Raw genomic sequence first — 16,180 nt, forward strand, 5'->3', positions numbered from 1 at the left:
ATCATCTCTGTATAAGCACTGAAAGGGTGTCCCTTATGGCGTAAAATATGTATATATTGTGTACAATGGACATATTGCGACGTTCCAAAATTGAGCCTCTAAATATATGAGGAATTGTTTACTCTCGAGCTGTTTTATCGATCATTTCAGATTTCGAGGGTAACTTTACTGTAATCGTCGAAGCGTACAAATTATATGCAGAACGACAATCGACGTCGTGCGGCAGCAGTCCCAAACAGACCGTCTAAATTGATAGTGCCCTTAGTTCTACGATTATATGAAAATTGGGGTCCTTGTTCGGTAAAAAACTCAAGAAATGCAAGTATCTACGACGGGCCTACAATGTAATGTTGAAATTAAGTAAGAATCGCAACAATTTCGTAATATAATGGATTTGTTCCCATTGTACAAAAAGCCTAATCGCTAACAAAGGCGAAGTGATCTATGCAATCTCAGTTCAGAAGATTGATCCTAGTTGTCGCAGCACATTGCGGGCAACGTTCAGCCCGCCGCCGCATCCGGGAGCGACTTCCGGCCCGCAGAGTCAACGAACGCGGAGGAAATGCTCGTCTCGAGCTCGCCGGCAGCGCAGCCCGCAACATCGACGCTTCACACTCTGAGCACCAAATTATATGATTGATTCATGGTGGACACTCGTGAATGATTCTCTTATAATCAGTAATAAGGAGATTAAAGCTACATTAAGTTGATTAAGAAGAGCTAATTTTATGATAATTTAAGGGCCAAGTAGTATGTACCCATTTATTATTCTGGATTGCAGTAGGTACAGTATTATAACTCATTATATATAGCATAATGGTTTACTTTGAACTCATATTCACGTCCTGAGCTATCTTCTTAGTATTGTCAAGTAGAGACACCATGGGTTTTTATCGAGGGCATGTGCTTACCGAACAGTGAACTTCGGTTGCGTGTCTGACGAGTTGGCAGCAGTATAAGATCTTAGGCCTTAAGCCAAGCGTATATCAAAACGTACATCCAGTTCTTTGGCTTATTTTGAGGCATTGAAGATGTTTCTTCTGTTGAGCAACTTCACTTAGGGGGCTGTAATCGTTCCGGTGCAGCACGGATGATACAATCCATTACATGTTGGCCGTTTAACACTGCATGTGGAATATTTGTTTTGGTATTGACAGCTCTAGCAGTGTGGCTCTACTTAATTGTGGTGACAAAATTTTAACGCAACAAAGATTACTGGAAAGCGTGGATACTTGATAGTGCATTTCTGGATAAAAGTCTTCCATCGACCGGGGATCGGTTCGATGCTATACCTATAGGCGAGCACGTCGCTGTTGACCGGGACGTGGAGTTGCAGGTGTGCGACCACGTGCCGCTTTGTGCAACGGTCATAATTGAAATGCAAATAAAGGGTGCGTTCGCGAGATGCACCGAGAGTGCAGCGCCGGCCGGCGGGCGCGTGCCGCTCGCGTGCCCGCGCACGCTCCTCTCGCACTCTTTGCGTAACACGGGACTTTCATGCCGATGTACCGAAAATGTTAAGCGACGTAGGTTAAGGTCTCAAAAACGTTACAATAATGCATAATAACGTTTCCATAAATGCATGTTATTATAATATAGTCCCGACCGTCTGTATCGGCGATACCGATAAATGTTATTTTAAACCACCTTTATGAATATTTATATAAGGTGAACGGACCAAATACCTATTAATGTTTTCGTATTTTATAAAATATTATAAAAAGAAAGAAAAAGTATATCTAATAAGATATATCTTTTTCTTTCTTTTTAGTAGTTTCTTTTTGCCGGAACGCCGAACCTTTTTATCTGCGAAAATCGATATAGATAACCAACTGAGTAATTAAGATCAAACTTATAGATTTGGTGATTATTAAATTTTTATTTGAATCATGTATTTCATTAATACGCCTTTTTTTATTTATAAGTTTGTTTGTACGATGACATGAAATAAATCTAACATCAACAACAAATATAGTGCAAAAGATCATGAGATAATTTGGCAACAAAGTGTATAAAACTTTAGTCCCACAATACTCATACTCATAGTGCCACCGGGCGTCCTTCACGCTAGACATTGCCATTTAACAAACACCATGGAAAGTTTATACTAATAAACTCTATTAGTATCTACTAATATTGATTCTATGGCGGTTAGTTAACACATGAATGACATGAATTTCCCGCAAAGTAACGCTTGATATTAAATTTTTAAAAGTTAATTTAACACAAAAATATTACCACTATCAGAATATTCATTCTATGTATTTGAAATTGTAACTATAACTAGGTATCACCATGCGAAAATGTAAATTGTACTATTAACGCATCCTAATTGAAAATTTTAAATTATTGTTACATTAGCTTATGTTTACCTATAATTAATTTAATTTGCGACACCCTTACAGGGTTTCATGTCACTGTATCAAAATTTGTAACACCTTTATATGTGTGTGATAACTGCATGATGTCATAAAGATTATGATTATGATAAACAACAAGCTATGAAAACGAGAAATCATTCGAAATCGACCACATTCACAAAATGAATAACATCAGCTACGAAACTTAAAAATGGCGGCACAAAAAATGTTTTTGGATCCCGATATTGTTACCATTATCACATTTTAATTTTCCATCGTAAAACTTTATTTTTATTATTATTATTGTAAATTAGTTAAAAGTTAATATAAATATTGGAAAATGTGAATTGATCTTAATTTATTTACATTATTATTTTATTATCGTTGTATTACTTTAATATCGTCAAAAATAAGGAACTACCACCATTTGAAACGTAATTTTCTTGTGTATGTGTCAACACGTTTGTTTACATTTTGGACACCTAATTATAAATCGGACAATAAGTCGAACTTCTCATTAAGTCTGTAACGAACTCGAATTTTTTGTTCTCGCCCTTAATGTTAGACTTAGCAATGCATTATCTTAGCGGCCAGGCTATATTGACAAGTAGGTCCTTCGTATAATTGTTATGCATTAATAGTGACTTATTTAAAATTTTATTTAAAGTCCAAAAATATAATTTGATTATTTTTAGAATTTCATACCCAAAGAGTAAACACGGAACCCTATCACTAAGCCTCCGTTGTCAGTCAGTCTGTCGGGCTATCGCTCATTTCTATTTCTAATCTATAGCTATTTTTTGAAGTTTTCGCTTATCTACTGAACCGACGAACGAACCTAGATAGACCGTTCTAATTCACTTTTATGACTGCTATACTATAGCAAATACTAAAAATAGGAATCGAATGGTAATTTGGTACCCTCCATGTGCGAGTCCGCACTTGGCTATTTTTTTTCTGATAAAATTGGTGTTTATGGACAAATAACCCTTAGGTCGATTGTCCACCGCCACCGTCACCGAACCAATCTCCGAAATCTCGGCGGCCTGACTCGGCGGATGACGGTGCTAGAGTGACGGACGTGCGGTGGACACGCGGCTATAGTAATTGTACGTACCGCTACTTCGGCGCCGTCATCTCATTGCGTCAAAGACTATAGTCAGAATGCAAATACCGTACCTACAAAAGTACAAACGACGCGGGGAGAGTGAGTGTTGCGGGCGTGCGCGCGTTGCAATGGCGGCCTGGCGGCGTGGTGACAGTTCTGCCACGCTCGTCTGCTGGGCGGCGCTATTGAGTCCCACAATTGTCACGTCGTAACATGCGCGCATCTCCATACATATTCACAGACTTGATAAGAGTGACGAAACAGTCAAACGGTGACATAAACCACCAGTGCGCGCTAGCTCTAAATCTTCTTAAGAAGTTTTAACTTTTTCTAATAATTTTACAGAAAAATCTCAAATATTCTGGACCCCACAAACTCTGATTTAGCTTCACACAATCTCACCTTGACATCCAAAACTTCAATTGCATTGTCTGTTTTTTGCACGCTCAAACATTTCAATTGACTAAATCAATATGTACATTGTACATGTAAGAATGCATTTAAATTTTTATTATATTTATAATTAAGGTTATATTAGTTGCCTCCGTAATCCCTTAACTGGTGGAATTAGATACGTAAATTTGGGCTGATTATTTAACAGTAAACTCTCTAATATGCCCTTGTAATTTGGTCGGTGCGGGCTGGCGCTGCCGGCAGGAAGGAGGATCCGCGCCGATTGGACGAAACCAGCGCTTTCGCTGTTTTACATTCAGTGCGGCTCACGTTTAACAAGCGATAGAGGGGTGATTAAGGGTTGTTTTTATACAGCTTTATATTTAACAATAAATACTGTTAGGGTAGTATGACGTGTAAAAATATAAACCAAGGACACAGGTACTCCATTTACCGGACATGAGGGTACTCGAGGGAGACGTTTTCGTAAGCAACGCAAGGTTGGCACGCTGCCCCGCGACCGCCCCTATAGCTGTTGTACAATACCATGCCTGTTACCTTGCAACATACAGGCTTTACGTTAAAACAATCATCGGCTAAGCGGAGAATCCCTGCCACGTCAGTTTACATTATTCTCGATAATATTTGTAATATTTCAAAAAAAGTTTGCTAATTTATAAAATTATAATTTGAGTGAGCATGGTTCTGTGGCGACGAAGGAGACTGCATCTCCTCCCGCTAACAGCGCGGCACTTGAACGTTATACTCGTTAACAGATACCTCATTGACGCTGATTGAGCTCGTTGAACCCAATAGTCCGAGCGGCAACCAGCCCCGCTTGGTACCTATTTTCAAAAGTTACTATACTACGAGATATGACCTTGTCATTACTACGCCCGTCAATGTGCAATTTAGGGTGATATGCCAAATTCTCAATACTGCTCGACTGGGCCACGAAACAAGCTTCTTTACTTAATTTCATTTGAAACTAGCTGACCTAGCTGACCCGGCAAACTTTGTATCGCCTCAAAATCTATTTATCAAATATATTTCATATAAAATATAGCCTATGTTACTCGTGGATAATGTAGCTTTTGAATGGTGAAAGAATTTTTAAAATCGGTCCAGTAGTTTTTGAGCCTATTCATTACAACCAACAAAGTTTTCCTCTTTATAATATTAGTATAGATTAAATTTAATTTCAACAAATGTTACAATTTGCACCCTAATTATGTAATTTTTATTTGTAATTTTTTGTAATATTTAATAAGCGAGTGAAGTTTATTAATTATGCACTTGTTTTCTCGTCCTCGATGATCGGAATACTATTCGTTAGTATCGTGTTCCAGTACTTCTAGACTGGAAAAAGAAAACCAATTCCGTGGGCACATCCTTATTCCTTTCCGCGCTTTTATCTGTCATTCATTTTCTTTCGTCACTTTAACGGCGCCGCATTTTTTTCTCCATATTAGTAAAATTAGTGTTTATTCATATAAATACGGATATTTAATAGCCATAAAAGTGAAATATGGGGAAAAGTAAGCATGCTGAGAAGGAACGAGAAAAAAATGCTAAGAAAATATGCAAGTTAACCAAAAAGTTACAAGCAATGGCGGGGGCAGAATCGGAGAGCACCGCTAAGTTTTTCTTTTTCTGATATTCTAGATCATGTGTCTTGTTACGGACATGAGTGTCCACCTGAACACAGCACCAGATGTATTCACAAAATTATTAAAACCCATTGTAGTAGTACTCAGAGGGAAAGGGTTACAATATGTTCAATATCTTGACGATTAGCTCTGTTTAGGAAACGCACATGAAACGTGCCTTCAAAATGTTGAACAGACTGTCGCCCTCCTTACTCAGTTAGGCTTTATAATCAACACAAATAAAAGTCAACTTATTTCTACACAGGAATGTAAATTTCTTGGTATTTTCTTTAACACAGATATAATGACAATTTCTATTGACTTTGATAAAAGACAAAGATGTCGAAAACTAATTAAAAAATTACTGACCAAAACTACCTTTTCTATTAGATTTTTGGCTGAGGTTCTTAGAACACTAGTGTCCGGATGCCCAGCTGTTCCATGTAGGTAATATACCAAACAATTAGATATACATAAATACTTGTCTCTTTTAAATAACAATGATAATTATGAAGCGGTTATTTCACTAGCAAAAGATTCTTAGCCTGACCTCGAATGGTGGATAATAAATATTTTAACATCAGGTTCTTCTATTAGAAAAACATATATGAATTGGAAATATACACTGATGCATCATAATAAGGATGGGGTGCGTCCTATGATGGGCAGACAGCTAGTGGTCCATGGGCAGAACATGAATCCAAGCTTCACATTAATACTTTACAACTTAAAGCTGCTTTTTTTAGCCTTAAAAGTTTTGCAAAACACTGTTAAAATATGAAATTCTTCTGCGAATTGATAACACAACAGCAATTTGCAAATATAAATCGATTTGGAGGAATACAATATCGACATTTACATAATAATATCGCGAAAGATATCTTATTGAGCAGGTGTGACCTGCAGGGGTGGGTGGTACTAATATTCGGACGAGAAAACAAGGAGCATAGTTTCAATCGAACTACACAAGTTTGTTTGATTGTACAAATACTGGGTATTTACAATGATTTTGTAATTTAGAGCTAGTGTTGTTGTGTTAATTTCTACGCGGAAAACTCGAATCTATAGGAAGTTTTATGTTAAATCTTCGCTTGCTCTCTTACATCCATGAACCCATTTACAAAATACGTGTAAGTAAGCAAACGGTAACAAACAATGAACAATAGTAATATAATATTGGTCAGGTACCTAGATCAATTCATACATGTATCATCTAACAATTATCCGAATGTTACAATGGTCGCAATGGCCGATTTTACTCGTATTTTTAAATACTTTCATAAATACCGTATTTTTCGGAGCTGTGTTTGATAAATTTGCATAAACGATGAAGAAATACGTTATGTATTCCATATACGCTATGGTCTACCGGACAGTTTACCTGCGTAGGTTTACCTGTACAGGTCAACCGCACGTTGGTAGCGTGTATGGACACGTTCCGATGTACTGTACCACAGTACAAATATGGAATATTCCATATTTCCATACTTCTACTGTGACTGTACGGTGTTGTTTTCTGTGGCGGTGGCCTCGATTGACGACGATGACGCGCCGTACGGTGTCACAAGAATAAATTGATTTTTGATCATGCGCCGGTCGCCTGCACAGGTTCAAAAACAGCACAGGTGTATCTCATGAGTTTCGCGCTACCTTTATTAGACATTAGTCGACGAAAAAGGGTCGTGAACATAACGCTCTTTATTAATGATACTCAATGTATCCAATTTCTGCCCGAATATTTTAGTAACGAAATATGACCATTTTTAGTAGGCAGTAATATTTAATAGGCAAAATATTAATCGATATTATTTTAACGGGTATAAACAATCTTAATATTAATAATCTGACGGCGAAAAAAGGTCCTCCTACACAAATATTGTGATTCTGCTGACTGACCAATAACCGTCGGGACACCGGCACGCTAAAAGTGAAAATGGGACATTCCCTTTCAAAACGGGACGCCTGGTTACATTACTGTCTGCTGCTGAAATGTACGTGTAAGTACTCGTATTTTGTAGAAGACACTTCTTTACCTTTTTTCTCTCTATGTTGACCGCACTATTAATAGACAAACTTTGAGCGAACAATGGTTATGTTGAAGCTTCAAGTTTACCTTGAATTCATAATTATGTGTTAAAAAAAATATGAATAGATTTATGTTTTATTTATGATGCAGGCTTAAATAAATGTTTATAATTTTTATGAAGTAAATAGCTCCAATACAATTTGTATACGCAACAGTTACATGGGGCGCCACCTATTGTGCGAGTAAAACGCAAGTACTATAAATTCAAAAAGCTTGGCGGATGTGCGCACGACACCATAAATGAATTAAGTACGAAAGCATATCGCGGGCTCAAACCATAGGGGCGTATACGTAATACCCCTGCTTTTCAGGAGACAAAATAACTGGGTAACTTTTTTCAATGGACCTATTTACCTATTATCTGTTTCTGCTACTGCATTTTCTTGCAAGCTGGGTATACCAAAACATCGACAACGCTCTTATATTTGGCTTGATGACTTCTATATGCAAATTTAGCTACATTTTCTTGGAAAATGCTTTGAACTAATTGAGCTTTGAATTTCATTTCGAAAAAAGAGTTTTGTGAAACATAATCACTTTTTGTATTCTAAATAAAATTAATAATTATGCAAATGATACATGAACTCTCACACTGTGGGTTTCTTACCAGCAAATTTTCATTTCCAGTATTTGTTAGCAGCGATAGAAATGCATTGTAAAAATTGGAACTCGACCCCGCTTTACTCTGCATACTCGCCCGTTATCAGAGAGATCGTATACAAACATGCTAACAGTGCTGCGATCACATCGTGGAATTTGTAAGTAAATTATATTTTGTCAGGTTATAACGCTTATGTCTTATATCTTAATCCAATACGTTTACAATAGGGAACATACATTAATAACATTAAGATCACGGCATTCAAAACATTTTACTAATTTATGTGGGAACTTTGACCAATAGTTCATAGCCACCATCTGATATAGAAAGGTAAAATAAAATAAATATTATGAGAATTAAAGTTTCAATAATAAAAGAATTTAAGATTTATTTGAGCGTATATTTGGGTTTCATTCTACATATTATAGATCGTATATGTATATACATTTATAATTTTATTTATTTGCTCCTATTGTAGTTGTAGAAGTAATTGTAAGTGTTACTAGCAATGTGTAACGAATGGCGAACGAATAACGAAGGAACGTAAACAAACATAGGTACGAGCGGAGCGGGAGTAGCGACCGGAGTGTCGCGCGAGAGAGCAACATACCCATAAAATGCATTCCAATGGATGCATGCCGCGGCGCCCGCTGCACTCGCTCGACACGATAACACAGCGCCGAGCCGCCGGCCGCCACCATTCGCTCTGCTTCGTGCTCTACGAGATGGCACTGCTCTATTTTTACCGCAAAGCATTAAACATAGATAACGTCGCGATATCTCAGCCTACCGCGTGATCGAATAACGGCTTCGAGAGTTTCGTGACCGCTTCGCGAGCTGCGCGATCGGACGACCGGCGTAGCTACGGACGCGAACAGAGTTCGTCGTCGACCGTCGACGGTCAACGACGATCGCATGCATGGTCCCACGAGTGATCCTCGCGTGATCGAACTCACCTGTCCTCGAATGCGGGGGAGGCGCCACCGGAGGTCATCCGGGCATCGTCTCGGTCCATGTCAAAGTCGGTTCGGCGGGAAAAAATTCACGCAGACGAGGTGCAGCGGCGCTCGGTGCACGCGCCGAAGTTTCCGTCCGTGACGACGCGATGGGCCGTACGTGGCGTGCTGCGACGCGAACCGGTGCCGACTGCGACGAGCCGGCGGGCGCGCGGCGGCCGGCGAACGGCGCGCGGGCGGTCGCGGGGCGGGGCGGCGTCTGCGAGCCGATGCGAGTGCCCGCGAGGCGCCCCGACGCCGCCGCCGCACGCCGCACGCCGCACGCTGCACGCCGCGCGTTGCACTTTGCGTTACAGTTGCACTACAAGCTATAGCCAGCTTACTCCATGTGGGACGCGCGGAAACGCATCGCACTTGTGACGTGACGTACGCATGGTGACATGTCAAGTTTATTATGATTTAGATACCTCGTTAGTAACAAATACTTAACTATATATTCATAAACACAAAACAAGCTATAAGTAAAGCGTTGTTTGTAAGTTTGTTGCATTACGCCGCCTGCATATTTGAAGTTGTATGAAGCCGCGCGACGCAGCGCTTGCGCCAATCACAATCGATCGAGAGTATGCTCATTCTAGAGTTCATTCAACCGTCCGGAACTAAGTGCATTTTATGAAATGTTTGATATAATATATAGGTAATAAGATACGCACTTAACATAACCATTCGATGATAAACGTATTTTAAGTACAATTAGTCAATTACAATATTCTTTCGGTATTGATTACATTACATGCAGGACTGTTTTCGAGACTGATCCTGGCTAGTCATCAGAACGCTACATCTGGTCTCCACTACCATCCAACCGAACCAAGAAAACAAATGACTACCTAATTAACCCCAGTATGTACCTATCTATAGTCATAGATTAGTAAAGATTACTTACTCCTAACAAGAAAATGTAACCAGTTTTGACAATTGAATTTGTCATTCATTTTCGTGTTTGAAAAATATTAACAAAATGTGGTTTTTATAGAATTTACGAATGAAACGATATTTCTTAACCCTTTTTCTTCGATTACGTGTTTTTGCACCACTTAGCTGCGCATGTCGGCATTGTTCCGCTGTTTGTCCACCTCAACCGTCACCGAGCCGATACCGATAATTAATGACGGCGCGTAGTACGAAGTATGGTACATACATTTACTATAGTCGCTTGTCCACTGAACGTCCCCCGACGACCCCCGAACGACACCCGTGCACCGTCATCCCGGCCGCCGGTATTTCGAGTAGATCGGCGTGACCGCGTATACAAAATAAACCGCCGGTATCGGTCGCGGACTCGCGGTGGACAAACTATCGCCGTCACGACATATTAAAATCGGCCCGAAATAATCTCGTTCTCGGTATGGTGTGCGGTGCGGTGCGGTGGATAAACTACCATCCGCGTAACTTACCCCATGACAACCACTAAATGGCTGACAGAATTGTCAGCCGTTTAAGCATTTTAATGGCTTCATTCAGTTAAGGCGGTGAGATACCTATACTTATCTATGCCTATGGTAATCATCTTAAATTTATAATTGACTCGCAGTCGAAAAGTTATTTCTACTTCAGAGTTTCTTACGTCATTCCCTTATACTGCGCCTTTATCGACTACGCCGATGCCAAAATAAAAGTTATACTACGACAGTTTATACACGTATGTTCCCTTGCTCCCGTCTCACTTCTTGCAACATATACACTTTACACTATTAGGGTCGTGCTCGTGTTCTCCATTATTCGCTGGAGGATAGCAGCAGCAGCAGGAATACCTGAATTTTCCTTTGAATCTTGCATGTGCCGTGACATGGAATATTCCAAGTGAAATTGCACGAACTCATCGAAAAGGTTATAGTCGGAATGTGCAAATCCGATCGCGACCCTGTCGCCCTCATCAACTCGAATGTTGAAATGCACAACACCATCGCCACAGATAACCAGAAAAAATAAAATGAAAACTTGTCATTAAATTAATATGAATAAATAAACTTCTAATGTATTTATTGAAATTGGGCATAATAATAATGAGGCATTCGGAGGCTTGATGGTCCGCCGATTATAGGCTGTGACGTCACACTAAATAAGCTCCCTAAGGCAGGGGTCGGAAGCCAGCTCGCGAGTCACATGCGCCTCTTTCGATGTGACGCTGCGTCTCTTTAGATCCGTACAAAAATATAATTTAATTTATTAAAAGAAAATTAAAAATTCGTTCGTACAAGTTATATTTTATAGTAAAGTTTACAATTTCATTTGAATAACCAAGTAAAAGTTAAGTGTTGTAAGAAAATGTTAAATTGTTTTATTTTTTTTTACTTAATTAAAAAGTTACATTTAATAATACCATACTGAGATAACACATAAATATTTACATCTTGTAAAACTTATATATAGTATATATAAACAACATTCTAAACTAAACTATATATATTATACACATAAATAAAAAACTTTATAAAAATACTAACTATAATTAAATATAATAGGCTTCATCCAAATTGTTGTCCTTCGGAAGAGTTCCCAAAACACTGGCGACATTACCCCGCTGAATAGCTAAACTAATTCTCTGTCCGAGGTAAGCGCCAGCCCTATGGTCATTGGTGCACTCGATCAATCGCTTGGAAAGATGTTTATAGAAAGATCGAGCGTCAGAACCCCACGGTCCCATTGTCTCCACGCCAAACGGCAAAAATATGTAGTCCCTACTGAGACTTGCATACTTTTGCAGTTTGCGTATCTCAGCGTCGGTAGCCACAACACCAGCTGCCCTTGACGATAACGTAAGATGGGACGGTGCCAGTGTGTCAACGCACGTAGCATCCTACACAAGACACCTCCCAGTCTTCCACGGAATCAATGTCAAACCGTCAGGCCTCCTGCCATCGTCACGCACAACACCGATCGACTCTAATTGAGCCGGTACCTTGACGGTAGCAAGAGCCCTGCGGATGACATCATTCAAGGAAGCGTGGCGCGACAGGCGACCGGCCCTGCGCCGACAAGAGAGACCGTGGTGTCCCAAGTGGTCTACCTGAACTCTACAAGGACATCAATGTGTATGATTCAAAGTTAAACCCAGTCGCAGGCTGACAGCAATAGAAAACGACGTGTTATCCAAAACCGTACCAAGATGACTCGACGGAATTGCATGTAACCAAAACCCCGACAGGCAGCCAGAAGACAGAAACAGCCAGAAGACAGAAACAGCCAGAAGACAGAAACAGCCAGAAGACGAGCACGCTCAGCAGAACATGTACTTGAGTCTAATAAACTAGTATGAGTCTTTCTGCAGAGCGGCTCGTCCCAGAGTCTTTGAACTGTCAAGTCTAAAGGGGGAGATACGCCAGGGCAAGCTTCGGACCACGCGTCCCTAGCCTCCCGCACAGTACGAGATTTCTGTACGGCCTAAAGATGCATCTGTAATTTTTCGAAAAAGAGAACTCGTACTGTGAACAGAAGACAGGAAAGCAGGTAAAGCAACCGATGAAGCTTTCCTGATCCAAAACGTATAGGTAAGGAGGCCTGGGACCAGGATCGATCATCTAAGTTGCAATTTAAAATAATGTACCCAAAATTTGAGAATCCAAAAATGTAAGTAAATTTAAAAATTTCCAAGCCGGACAACATCTTATACATAATATCGACGGTCCCTACTTATAAAGCGTCATGTCAAAAACGCAGGTTTACAGGAGAGTGTAATTAATATTCAAACCGCCCTAGAAATAATTCCCTGTACAATTCTAAGAATATTTTTTTACAATGTTGTTGTAGCTTTAGAAAGTTTGTACTGGTATTTTAAAATAGTTTTTTTTAAATATTTTCATTAAAAATAACGATAGATGAACTTTTCTACATCAACAGGAAAATAAAAGCATGTCAGACAAGTCTGAGATACAACTTTATACGTGGAAGAGGATTATTTTTAAACGGAATTTTATTAAATAAATAATTAGTAAATATTTTCAAAATAATATCTTAACACTTCCTAAAATTGCTACTCTAAGACTTCTTGTGGACTTTGCAAAACCTTTGATATACTATTATTTATATATTACAGTAATCATATAATGTTATGAATACTTGTATCTTAAAACCACACAACTCAATTTTATCACAATACTAGCTGACCCGGCAAACGTTGTGTTGCCATATAAATAAAAAAATGTTAAGGGTGAACAACCCTTATCACTTAGGGGTATGAAAAATAGATAGTAGCCGATTCTCAGACCTACTGAATATGCATATAAAATTTGGTGAAAATCGGTAAAGCCGTTTCGGAGGAGTACGGTAACTAACATTGTGACACGAGAATTTTATATATAAGATTTATTCCACTGCTCGAACAAGCATCGGCCATGTTGATTGGACAATCCCGCGTAATGACGTTAAGTCAGACATAACCGCGTCCACGCCGAGAGGCGCGCTTATTAAAACATCGTACAAAAGGGTACGTAATGATATTCGCATTTACGATACCTATTCCCTGTAACTGTTATACTTGTTCCCTTATACGATTGGTAAATCTAGTAAAGTATCATCATATTATAATTGACAATCTAATGCCGTAAATACAATAAAACGTCCTATCTTTGACATGTCGCTTTAAACGTAAATACCGTCGATATCTAATTAACCGACTTTAAAAAGTAGGAGGTTTCTCAATTCGACCGTACATATGTTTGTTCGCGAATAAATTCGTCGTTTATAAACCGATTTTGATGATTTTTTTGTTTTTTGTTGGAATAAACATATTTCCAAGGTGGTTCCATTATAAGGAAATCAGACAGACCAGAGAAATCGAGGGGAACTTTCAAATATAGTAGGGGCGACTAGTGCTTAAGTTTTTCATAAAGTAGTTTTATTTGTATATTATATTAATACAAGATGATCCGGTGAACTTCATCGGCATCGGTGCTCATATTGGACACGCCGTTTACGCCGTTATCCAATGAAATATGTATATTGAGCGCCGACTTGCGAACTAAACCAACTAAACCAACATTATTTCAATTATTTTTTACTTTGTAGGGACGATAGAAGTCGATTGTTTTTTTGTTATTTTTTTTTATTGTGAATATACAATAAACACTAATATACAACACAACACACACACACAACATAACAAACATATATATTTATTCATACATACTCATGTATGAATAAATATATATGTTTGTTATGAATAAAAATAGTTTTTTGTGTTAAAAAAACTTAATTTATGCAAAGACTATTTATTGTTGGCGAGAAATAATTGTGTCTCTGTAAAGCTTTGAAATTTTGCAAATTGTAAGTTTTTACTATTCCGACTCAAAATGTTGCCGACGCCTGCCCTAAGAGGAATTTAAACATATTTAAACTGTAAGCCTGAAGACATAAATAGGTATGTTTGTTTTTATGAACATGAACGCGCGTATCCCTGGAAGTGCAAGTCCGTTTTAAATAAATCTATTGGAATTTCTTAGTCGGCGGCCATTAGAGAGCTCCGAGGAGAGTTTCAGATAACGATTACAACTAGTAACCAGAAACCAGAGACCGGACGACTCCGGCATGCAGGAGTCCACGAGGTCCACGAGGTCCTCGAGGCCGGCAGGCTGGTCGCAGCCGACCGGGACAAACATTCCAAAGCTTATCATTTATTTAAATCTTTGGCCTCGAGCTTAAAATCTTAGGAACCACTGAACGGATTTAGATGCCACTTTTATTTTTGGATATAGATTTTCTCCAAGAAATAAAGGGTAGATATTTAACTTCAAATATTTTATGGAGTTCCATTTCGGATATTTGGCCATTTCTTATTGTGTAGTACTAGAGTACTAATAAATTCCTGCAGCTCCGCCCGCCATCGTTGATGTTAGTATTGCAAATGAAACACTAATTTAACTGACAATTGAAAACCTAAATGTCCTTTCACTGGACTAATTCTTTTTACGTAAATTGCTTTATACTTCCGTCTTACATCACATATCTAGTACTTTTCAGTGAAACGGAAGTACGCGTAATAAGAAGATATTTAACATTACCTATTGGACTGAATATAACGTATTTCCCTGTTATACTAGCTCTCGTTCGCGACTTCGCTCACCTCGAGTTAAGTGATAATAATCGCCAATGCACGAACTGGCTTCCTACATACTTCAAAACATTCGCCCAGTCAACGGGACTTCTGCAACAAACGTTTCGATCAATTCCATTAAGTGGCAGTGTAATGACAGCAACGGTCAATAAGGCAATTGATGTAACACTTCCGTCACTATATTCTCACAAACAGTTACAGAATTAATACTTAATTTAAGGGCACATATTATACTGTCGAGTGCGGCTCGGTCGGCAGGCTAACCTGTGTCTATATTTTAAGCGGCCCATATTTTTTGTCAGGGGAGTTCAGTTTCGGGTCAGCGGAGCGATTTTTGCACCTCGGATCGATCGTAACGCATGTATTTTAGTAGAGGTCAACGACTGAACCTAATTTAGCCAAGAGCGGCAGCAGGCGCTGGCCTGGAAGGGCTGCCGCGCGCTCGAGTGGAACGCTCCACATTCGTTATTCACCGTATCTTCGATTGCTTTATGAATAACTTCGCCCCGATCGTTGGCCAACTAGGGAGGACGAGTAAGTAAACACTCATTGAGATAACAATGTTTGCAATATCATTACTTGAGCATACAAATTATGAAACACTTATTGACGGATGCGTAATTTATTTTTTCCCCGGTGCAACGAAACCACTGCACTCCTTTTATTTCATTTCATGAGACAGGCGCCTATTTACCTATCTTACAAAGATTATTTAAGAAACTTAATACTACTTAGGTATACCTACAACTTAACTAACGGCACCCTAGAGAGGGGGAAACCTAAGGTGTGGCGGCTGTGTAGAGATATAGAGAGCTCAGGCTCACGGGTCTGCACCCGGCACGGTCTTGTCATAAACACCGTTATTTTTATATCGTTGCTAAAGAAATGTTGAATAAAGACGAAACAAAGTTAAAA

General features: G+C 39.1%; 1 protein-coding gene across 5 annotated transcripts in view; it reads right to left on the reverse strand.

Annotated features, from left to right (window-relative positions):
- Imp (IGF-II mRNA-binding protein) overlaps window positions 1-16,180 on the reverse strand; it is a 98,048-nt gene that overhangs the window by 65,475 nt on the left and 16,393 nt on the right. The window contains exon 1 of one of the 5 annotated variants that reach the window (XM_073074250.1): window positions 9,154-9,325. The exons of the other annotated variants lie outside the window; for them this stretch is intronic. Within the exon in view, the coding sequence (XP_072930351.1) occupies window positions 9,154-9,212 (59 nt within the window). The 5' untranslated portion in view covers window positions 9,213-9,325. Of the gene's footprint in view, window positions 1-9,153; window positions 9,326-16,180 lie in introns of those variants that run through there. 5 annotated transcript variants of the gene reach the window in all.

Source organism: Epargyreus clarus, unplaced genomic scaffold (genome assembly GCF_041222505.1).
Source record: "Epargyreus clarus isolate Ecla_fem2 unplaced genomic scaffold, WU_Ecla_fem_2.2 ptg000007l, whole genome shotgun sequence".
Lineage (NCBI taxonomy): Eukaryota > Metazoa > Arthropoda > Insecta > Lepidoptera > Hesperiidae > Epargyreus > Epargyreus clarus.